This window comes from Rhinopithecus bieti, unplaced genomic scaffold (genome assembly GCF_001698545.2).
Source record: "Rhinopithecus bieti isolate Rb0 unplaced genomic scaffold, ASM169854v2 scaffold_26532, whole genome shotgun sequence".
Taxonomy (NCBI): domain Eukaryota; kingdom Metazoa; phylum Chordata; class Mammalia; order Primates; family Cercopithecidae; genus Rhinopithecus; species Rhinopithecus bieti.
In genome coordinates, this window is record NW_016812934.1 from 2,476,515 (window position 1) to 2,486,329 (window position 9,815).

The 9,815-nt window shown below is 44.4% G+C and overlaps 1 protein-coding gene across 3 annotated transcripts in view; it reads left to right on the forward strand.

The window, feature by feature from the left end:
- GEM (GTP binding protein overexpressed in skeletal muscle) overlaps nt 1-8,959 on the forward strand; it is a 14,274-nt gene extending 5,315 nt beyond the window's left edge. For all 3 annotated transcript variants that reach the window (XM_017847366.1, XM_017847368.1, XM_017847367.1), the window contains exons 3-5: nt 4,683-4,759; nt 6,000-6,204; nt 7,629-8,959. In XM_017847366.1, the coding sequence (XP_017702855.1) occupies nt 4,683-4,759; nt 6,000-6,204; nt 7,629-7,906 (560 nt within the window). In that variant the 3' untranslated portion in view covers nt 7,907-8,959. The remainder of the gene's footprint in view (nt 1-4,682; nt 4,760-5,999; nt 6,205-7,628) is intronic.
- The last annotated feature ends 856 nt before the right edge of the window (nt 8,960-9,815 follow it).

Sequence of the window (9,815 nt, forward strand, 5' to 3'; positions counted from 1 at the left end):
AAAAAAAAAAAAAAAAAGAAAGTGTTGTAAGGAGAGTGCTGTGGGAATTCAGAGGTGAAAACATTACCTCTGACTGTGGATTTAAGAGCTTCATGGTTGGCTGGGCATGGTGGCTCATACCTGTAATCCCAACACTTTGGGAGGCTGAGGCAGGTGGATCACCTGAGGTCAGGAGTTCAAGACCAGCCTGGCCAACATGGTAAAACCCCATCTGTACTAAAAATATAAAAACTTAGCTGGGCATGGTGGCAGGTGCCTGTAATCTGCAGGTGCCTGTAATCCCAACTACTCAGGAGGCTGAGACAGGCGAGTTGCTTAAACCCAGGAGGTGGAGGTTGCAGTGAGCTGAGATCTCGCCATTGCACTCCAGCCTGGGCAACAAAAGTGAAACTCCATCTCAATAAAATAAATAAAATAAAATAAAATAAGTGTCATGGAAGAGATGGTCTCTGAGCTGGACCCTAGGAACAACTATGATTTGGAAGCCCTGAGCTAGGTGGGAAGGCACACTACATATATACAGCAAAGTATGGAAGTCTTATTGGGCTTGGGGTTTGATGAATGGGTTTAGACACAGCTCTGACACCGACTTAGCTGGGTGCTCTTGGACAAGCCACTTAGCCTCCTCAAGCTGCCTCATTAGTGTAATTGGGGTAATACCTCCTTCATAGGGTGTTACAAGGATTAAAGGAGATAACACGTTGAGCGTGGAGCATAGTGCCTGGCACATAATAAGTACAAAATGAGCATGAGATAGAGCTGATTCTGAATCTACCATTTCCTTTTGATGTGCTTATCTTTCAAAAGTGGCGGTTTCCTTGCTTGTGGCCCCTGTCCACTTTGGTCACTGTTGGCTGGGGCCCTTGGAGCTGTGCAGAGGGGACTGGGCCAGTAAAGGAGAAGACAGTATTTGTAGAGCAGGCATTTCTTCCGAGGTTCCTTGGGATCCCCTGAGCTATGAAAGCTGGAAGCAGTTGAAAGTTTTCAGGGAGAGGGATGCTGGAGTCTTGGAACTTTAGAGGTGCTGCAGGAGTCGGTTCTGGCAGTGAGAGAACACTTGGGCGGGTTCCACACACAGCACTAGAGCCAGTCTCCAGCAGAAGGGGCCTCACCTCCAAGCCCAAGAGGCATTAACAAAAAAATTATTAACATGGTAAGGAAGATCTTATTCAGGGCCATTGCAATAGGCATCCCAATAGCGGGGAGAGATGGGGCTCAACTCCAAATACAAGAAGAACAACTGGGCACTTGGCCAAGGAGCAGGTGGGAGGGGGTCAGAGGACGGAAAATTACTAAGAGGAGACGTCAAGGTTAGGGGGGATTCTTGCTGAAGTCAGGCCAAGGACTTAGACATCAGAGGTGGTGGGTGAGGAATTTGATCAGATATTGAAGGTGAGGGATTCTCACTAAACTAACTTAGCAGGATTCTTGCTAAAGCTGGATTCTGCCAGGATGGAAATGGAAGCCCAGGGTGGAGGCCCGGTAGAGAAGAGGATTCAGAGGAGCCTGACTAAAGTTTGGTTAAGGAGAGAGTCTGTCAGGGGGATCAAATGAGGAAAGACACACTGCTCTAGAGAAAGTGGCTACTGACCACCATCACCCTTTATAGAACCTCTGTCCGTCCCCATCAGCATGAGTTCTCTTGCTACATAGAGAGTGCACAGACACCCCAGCTTTCTTCCAGTGCACTGGAGAAGTGGGGGTGTCCCCAGACCCAGATTACTGAAAAGCTTCACAGAGGCTAATCAGTATCCAAACCTTTCTCCACACCTTTACTGGAAGCAAATTTCAAAGAGCTCTCCTAGAGTCTGGTATTCCTTTCCTTCCCTTCTTCTCACCTGATTAGCACTTGAAAAGGATAAAAGATGAGCTGAGCAACTTAGATGAAGAGAAACCTGGAGCTCTGGTTACTCCCAGGCTTGCACCTGGTTAGGGGAGAGTCTTCAGTTGGGATGCCATGTGTGCTGGAAGGGTCCTGGTGCACATAGCCAGTGGCGGTATCTAAACTCATGTACTGGAGTGGGGGATAAAAAGGGGAGTACACGTGCTGAGCAGGGAGGAGATGGATTGTTTTAGCCTCCCAGGCCTCCAACACAGTAATTTTCAGGCAAAGGTAAGATCAGAGCCTGTCAGGAAACTAGAGGCGCTCAGGAAGCTTCTAGAATGGCAAAGCATCGTGTTTCTGTTTTCATGGTTGTGATCCTTGGTCCACTTTTTCTCTAGACTTGTTCTGATATCTCTTAAGCCAGGAGAAAGTTGGGTTTTCTTTTCCCATCAGCGATTGGAACACAGTATGTTTCTTTTTTTTCTTTTTTTTTTTGTTTTTGAGACGGAGTCTGGCTCTGTCGCCCAGGCTGGAATGCAGTGGCCGGAGCTCAGCTCACTGCAAGCTCCGCCTCCCAGGTTTACGCCATTCTCCTGGCTCAGCCTCCCAAGTAGCTGGGACTACAGGCGCCCGCCAACTCACCCGGCTAGTTTTTTGTATTTTAGTAGAGACGGGGTTTTGCCGTGTTAGCTAGGTTGGTCTCGATCTCCTGACCTCGCGATCCACCCGTCTCGGCCTCCCAAAGCGCTGGGATTACAGGCTTGAGCCACCGCGCCCGGCCGGAACACAGTATGTTTCTATTTGAATGACTGAGCACTCAAGCAAGTTCCCTGTACCTGAGTGGTGGGCTGGGAAAGTTCCTCCATCATTGAAGGAATTGTCTGAGTTCAGAGAGGGGTTTTAGAGAAAAGCTAAGAACCCTGTGGTGGGAAGGGAAGCAGCGGTCAAGCCATCCCCGCTCTGTGCTGCCCAGGCTCTGATGGTCTCCGTTGCATTGTCTAATTTGCATGTTGAGGTTGTGAGGCTCTACCCCCGGTAATCCAGATAGTCCCACTGTGATCTCATTCCTTCTGCGTATTGTGAGAAGGCACGCGATGGGCATGACAGAGTTTTAATTCCCCGGGGGCAAACACTTACTGATTAGAAGAATGACGCTGTGGGAGGTGGGGAAACTCACAGAAAGACAGGGACATCCCTGGTTAACTCTCTTCTTATTTGTCCAAGTTTTCCTTCTGTAAGGAAGGGAAACCTCTCCTGATTCCAGTTCTTAGATGATGAAGCATTAAACCAGGAGCAGTGTTTTTCATAAACCCCTCGCTATTGTAAAGCAAGAAGTGCCCTGGTTCCAATGTAGCTCTCTTAAGCTAGGATTTATCTGTAGTGAGGACGTGCTGAGTATGGTAAGAACCAGCTTCCTTCACCTGAAGAAGTGATAATGGCTAACACTGATTGAGTTTCTACTTTGTGCCCAGACTTAATATAGGTAATTGTCACATAGCCCTAAGGTGTGAGTATTATTATCAATTCCATTGCACTGAGGCTCAGAGAGCCTGAGTGGTGCAGACCCCCAGAGTTCATAAGGGATGGCACCTGGATTCCAATTCAGGTTTGCTTGTTTTTGCAGCCACAATGCTATATTTATCATTCGTTCGCTGCACAGACTTTATTGTGCACCAGCAATGTACCAATGTGCTGGGGGACACAGTAAACAGCACAAATGCAAATGTCTGCCCTAACATTACGAGGAGGGGCAGGAGGGACAGAAAATAATAGAATAAGTAAGTTAAATGTGTTGTATGTTAGGTGGCAATAAGTGAGATGGAGAAACATAAAACAGGGAAGGAATACTGTGGGAGAGAAGTGTTGCAATTTTAAATGGATGGCCAGGAAGCACCTCTCCCAGAGGGAGGTAAGGGAACAGGCCTTGTGGCTATTTGAGGGAAAACATCCTAGACAAAAAGAACCAGAAGAAAAATGATAAATCGTTATGAAAGTCATAATTTTCAAAAGATGAAATTCAAAACAGGAAACCTCTGTGAAAATAGAGTGGGGATGGGCTCAATGGTATTGGGATGAGTGAAATCCCACTTGCAGAAATCCCACTGCGCCCCTTTCTATGCCTGCTCCCCATGGATTTTCCAGGCTGGAACTGCTTTGGCCCATTGCACTGTACTGTGTTCGCCCTTCACCTACACACGATCTGGGCTCAAGTGCAGGGAGGAAAGTTTCCATTACCACGTAGAGCTGGAGGCTGCATTTCTGTTATACTCAAGATGGGAAAACAAGCCCTAGGGAACAGCATTTTTTTAAGAAAAGGAAGAAAACTACAGCCAAAACAGGGAGAGTCTCAAGATTCTTTCTTGCACTTGTCCAAAGAGGAGCAATGTCTCTGAGCTCAGAGCTCCTGAAATTGCTAGTGAGTGTTCAGTAACTACCCACTGAAAGGTACAATGGACTCAGGAAAATGCAGCTTACAGTTTCACTGGGTGGTTAATGTTTCCCCATGGCATTAACCATTGAATCTGAGTCAAAAGCTCTTAAGTAAGTTTATCCTCATAAATGATTTTCCCATACAAAAGGTCCAGGAATGATGCAAACAAATGCCTTTTACTCCATGTGGTTTAGTGATACGTGTTCTAGAGAGACGTTCTGCTGGATAAGGACTGGAGGAATTATGTGTAGAAGGTGGTTGAAGGTGACAAAAAATAGTAATTTGCCTTTGAAAATATTTGTATACTTACATAATTAATTGCATATTTAGTAAGTTTATGTTTTAGCATAATTTTCTACCTGACTCTCTTATGGAGAAGTGTTGCATATTCGCCTGACTCCAATATCTTTGTTCTTTCTTCTCTAGAAGATACATATGAACGAACCCTGATGGTTGATGGGGAAAGTGCAACAATTATACTCCTGGATATGTGGGAAAATAAGGTATGCAGAGCCTGTAGCTCTCTAAATTCCTTCAGGGCTTTCCTTTCAACAAACTGTTTGGTGCGAGGGTGACCTTGTCCTATGTAGTGGGTGTTCCAGATGAGGTGGGCTCATGTTCTTGATTAAAAGCATACTTCTGAAGAATGAGACTGTTCTAAGGAACAGGTCATTAGCAAATGAGTTCTGAATAACAAGCAAGTTGTAGTGACTTGCCTTTAGTTCTATTAAAAAACACACCCAAAAAGTTTGTTTTAGGGAAAATACAAACAGGCATGGACAGTTATTTTAAATAACGTAAGTCCATCTTATATGAAGATATTGAGATTCTCAATACTAGTCTTCAACATTGGCTTTTAAAGATTTTAAAAACTTCAGAACCTGGCCGGGCGCAGTGGCTCAAGCCTATACTCCCAGCACTTTGGGAGGCTGAGACGGGAGGATCACGAGGTCAGGAGATCAAGACCATCCTGGCTAACATGGTGAAACCCTGTCTCTACTAAAAAATACAAGAGGCCGGGCGCGGTGGCTCAAGCCTGTAATCCCAGCACTTTGGGAGGCCGAGACGGGCAGATCACGAGGTCAGGAGTTCGAGACCATCCTCGCGAACACGGTGAAACCCTGTCTCTACTAAAAAATACAAAAAAAAGCTAGCCGGGCGAGGTGGCGGGCGCCTGTAGTCCCAGGTACTCGGGAGGCTGAGGCAGGAGAATGGGGTAAACCCGGGAGGTGGAGCTTGCAGTGAGCTGAGATCCGGCCACTGCACTCCAGCCTGGGCGACAGAGGCAGACTCCCTCTCAAAAAAACCCAAAAAACTTCAGAACCTATGTGCTAGACTCCTGTTTATTGAAAACCCTCCTAGTCCCACAAAACTGTTCTTAATCTCGTCACTTGGAAAAGGCAAAAGGGAGTTTTTGGGAAGTCAGAAAAGGCTCATTATGGTAGATTAAATAGAAGTTGGAAACCCTGTTTGGCAGAGTAGTTGTGTAATGTATCAAATCAAGCTGTAGAAGTATTGAAAAGTAAAAACTTTTTGGCATAAATAGTGGACAGGCTAGCAATTTTTACAGCCACGAGACATCTTATAGGCATGGAAGACCAATGCTTTTGGGGAGTCGGAAGCGATTTTCTTCCTTTCTCCCGTCAGCAAGGGTACTTTAGGACACACATAGTGTTTTTTTGCAAACTGACGCTTCGTTCCCTGGTGTAACTGAACTCACAGAAGATCTTATTGTTTCATTAGGGGGAAAATGAATGGCTCCACGACCACTGCATGCAGGTCGGGGACGCATACCTGATTGTCTACTCAATCACTGACCGAGCGAGCTTCGAGAAGGCCTCTGAGCTGCGAATTCAGCTTCGCAGGGCCCGGCAGACAGAGGACATTCCCATAATTTTGGTTGGCAACAAAAGTGACTTAGTGCGGTGCCGGGAAGTGTCTGTATCAGGTAAGTGGAGCAGAGCCAATACTGTAGAAACAGTCACTGGATCACATGCATTTTCCTTCAGACACAGGTTCTTCCCTCCTTCCACGAGGCTGGATCTGGGAACTCATAAAGATGCTAAATGAAATTTTAGGTGTGTTTCTCAGACTCCTACAGTCCCAGTCAGTCTCCTCCACAGTAGTTACTCTCCTTTGTCCATCTGGTCTACCTGCAGGATGCTAATCTTCCCGCTTTTAAGGAGTTTCCTGGAATTCCCAAGAGTACAGGGAAAAGAAAGTAGCATCTTCATGCAAGAAGGATAGGGAACTCTGATTTAGGGGAACCGTGAGAAAGAGTTTCATTGAGGAAAAAGAATTCTACTCTGGCTGACTCTGGTTCCTGTAAGCCCTAGAAACACTGTCCTACTCTCCTACTCCCCATCCCTGGCTTCTGAAATTTCATTTAAGGCATCAGTCTGATGGGGTCACATATTCTTCTTCATACTTAGTTCAGGGAAAATCTCTGTCTTCTGAGTGCTTTTACATCCCTTGAGATTTTACTGGCCTAATTCAGATTTGATCCCTTATACAATTATAAAACTAAAATACTGCATTGCCAGGCCCTGCTCAGGAGGAAAGACACCTGATAAAGACAATGTACATGCTAGTTTGGGAATGTCTTCCTACTAGGACACAACTGTCAACAGTAATCATTTTTTCTCCAAACCAAAACTTGATGCATGGTCATTGAACACAATGAGATACTTGCAATTGAGACTGTCACAGAAAAGCTTGTATAATTTAACTGTATTACACATTTGTACAATTCTCAATTTTTTCCCAAGATATCTCATTATTGCTTTATTTTCATTTTATTTTATTTTTTAAAGAGAGGAAAGCTAAGTAGTAGAATTCTTATTCCCAATTCTGGAAACTAGGTCAGGAGAAAGAGTTGAGTGTGGGCTTGAGAACTGAGCAGACCTGGATTCATTGCCTCTTACAGGCTGTGTGAACTTCACCTGTAGAGGAGACTCCCCTCAGTTTCTTCATGTATTCGACAGGGATAATAATGTATTTTCCAAGATTGTTGTGGACATTGAAAACAGCATTTATAAATAACTTAGCCTTGGTTTTGGCACATTGTAAGTCTGCAGTAAACTAAGGATATGGCTTTTACTGTTGTAACAAATATCACTGTATTGGATGAAATGGACCTTTGGACAGTGAATGTATGGTGGGCCAGGTCTAAAGCCCGTCTCCCTTACTTCCAAGGATCCTCCAGTGAGACGTTTTCTATTCATGCCCTGGGAGGGCCCGTGCTGCAGCAGCCTCCTCTATCCACTACACATACAGCTGACTTAGTGTTACCTCGAAGAGCCATCCAGCTTGACTGTGTGCTGTGCGGGACTGTGCTCTGCAGCCCCTCTCACCTCTTTCTTTCCTTCCCAGAAGGGAGAGCCTGTGCAGTGGTGTTTGACTGCAAGTTCATCGAGACCTCTGCAGCTGTCCAGCACAACGTGAAGGAGCTGTTTGAGGGCATTGTGCGGCAGGTTCGCCTCCGGCGGGACAGCAAGGAGAAGAACGAGCGGCGATTGGCCTACCAGAAAAGGAAGGAGAGCATGCCCAGGAAAGCCAGGCGCTTCTGGGGCAAGATCGTGGCCAAAAACAACAAGAATATGGCCTTCAAGCTCAAGTCCAAATCCTGCCATGACCTCTCTGTACTCTAGGAACCCAGAGTCACCCAGATGTCCCTTCGATGGACATTGTTGAAGGCCATTGGGACCAATAATCTATATTAGATTGGATACTTTAGTATTGTTAGATGTGGTTTCCCCCATTGTAGCAGGGAGCTGACGTATTAGCCTTGTGGGCAACATGATGCATGGGAAATGGAAGATTTTTGTAAAAAGTCAGTATTTATTTCCAGGAAAACCTGACCTTGCTATTTGAACACCCAAGACTCGTTAGAGGATGTGTTTGGTGTTCACATGTGTTTCTTCTCTTCTGGATAGTAGAGAAGTAAAGCTTACAAAGAATGCCTAGAACAAGAAATTTTCGCATTAAAAATTTTGCGCAGTGTTCTGATATGTGACTTTGAGGCCAATGGGTCATAAACAAATATAAGAAAGCTGTTAATCAGTTTCTTCAAAGGAGAGAAAACTTTCTACAAATCTAAGATCGATGGAGCTAGAATTGTAGGACTAGGCTTATCAGAATCGTGACTATTATTGTTCCATCAAACTGTGAAAAGAAATGATGTGGACCTTGCTGGAAACAAAGGCTTGGCAAACAATTTTTGTTCAGTGCCCACTGAGATGTGTAGAATTGGGAACTGATACATGTATCCCTTATAGGCTCAAAAATTATATCTTACAATTTCTTATTTAGGGGAAAATTATTTGAATCAGATTCTATTTAGTCAAACCACCTTTTATGTTTTATTAGTTTTGAATTCATGGAGCCATCATAAAATATTTTAAAATCAAAATTATTGATACCCTGTAGTGCAAAATGTCAATTTTAATGTATAATCAGAAGTCTGAATTTTATAAAACATATAGCATAAAAACTTCCAGTACTTTGGTTGACCCTTGTATGTCACAGCTCTGCTCTATTTATTATTATTTTGCAAAATAACCATTTTAACATTTGATAAAGCATATTTATGAACATATTTCTTAATAAGAAAATATCCATTTTATTACCATTTTCTATCTTTTCAAAATATGCAAGTTTTACCTATATGTCTTATAATAAAAGAAAATATTTGAAAAAAGGCATTCTTGATTGGTTTTCCTCCCCAAGAAAGATGATTAGGATTATTTTTATACAGCCTTTAGAGCAAGCACATTCCAAAGAGACATATGCCTGTTGTTTTCTTTCTTCTCACCAGCAATAGCCCAGTCATTATCCGTTTTAAAGGGTATCCCTGACATCTCTGCTTTGGAATCACGATTCACAGTAATGCAAAGTTATTTTTGGCTGATACCGTTGGGAAGTATTTGGGGTCATCTCAATGCTGTTATAGGAAAAGCCAGATTGACATTTTTGGTCTGGCAAATGCTGACTGAACAGATGGGCCTCGCTTTGCTCCCTGGAGGCTCATGGTCTTAAGCTTGACTAAGGCATTAGAGGAAGTTATAAAGGATTAGGGGGAAATAAAATAAAGGAAACTAGTGATTTCCAGCCCGAGATCTAGCCAGGCAAAGCTTTCACCAAATTCTCCTCTCTGACATTAATACGGCTTGACATTAATCACTTGGCATCTATCCAGTGGCTGTATGCAGCCCTTTTGGTGGAATGGAACTTCCTGGTGTTCTGCCTTCACATCTTCTCTGGCCCTGTATGCACCCTATTTCACTCTCTTCTCCCAGCTTTCTGAGTTTGTAGTCAGACACACACTGATGGTGACAATCATGGGACTTCAGACATTCCCTAAAGTGACACAGTTGTTGTTTTTTTTTTTTTAGACAGAGTCTTGCTCTGTCCCCCAGGCTGGAGTGCAGTGGCCGGATCTCAGCTCACTGCAAGCTCCGCCTCCTGGGTTACACCATTCTCCTGCCTCAGCCTCCCGAGTAGCTGGGACTACAGGCGCCCGCCACCTCGCCAGGCTAGTTTTTTGTATTTTTAGTAGAG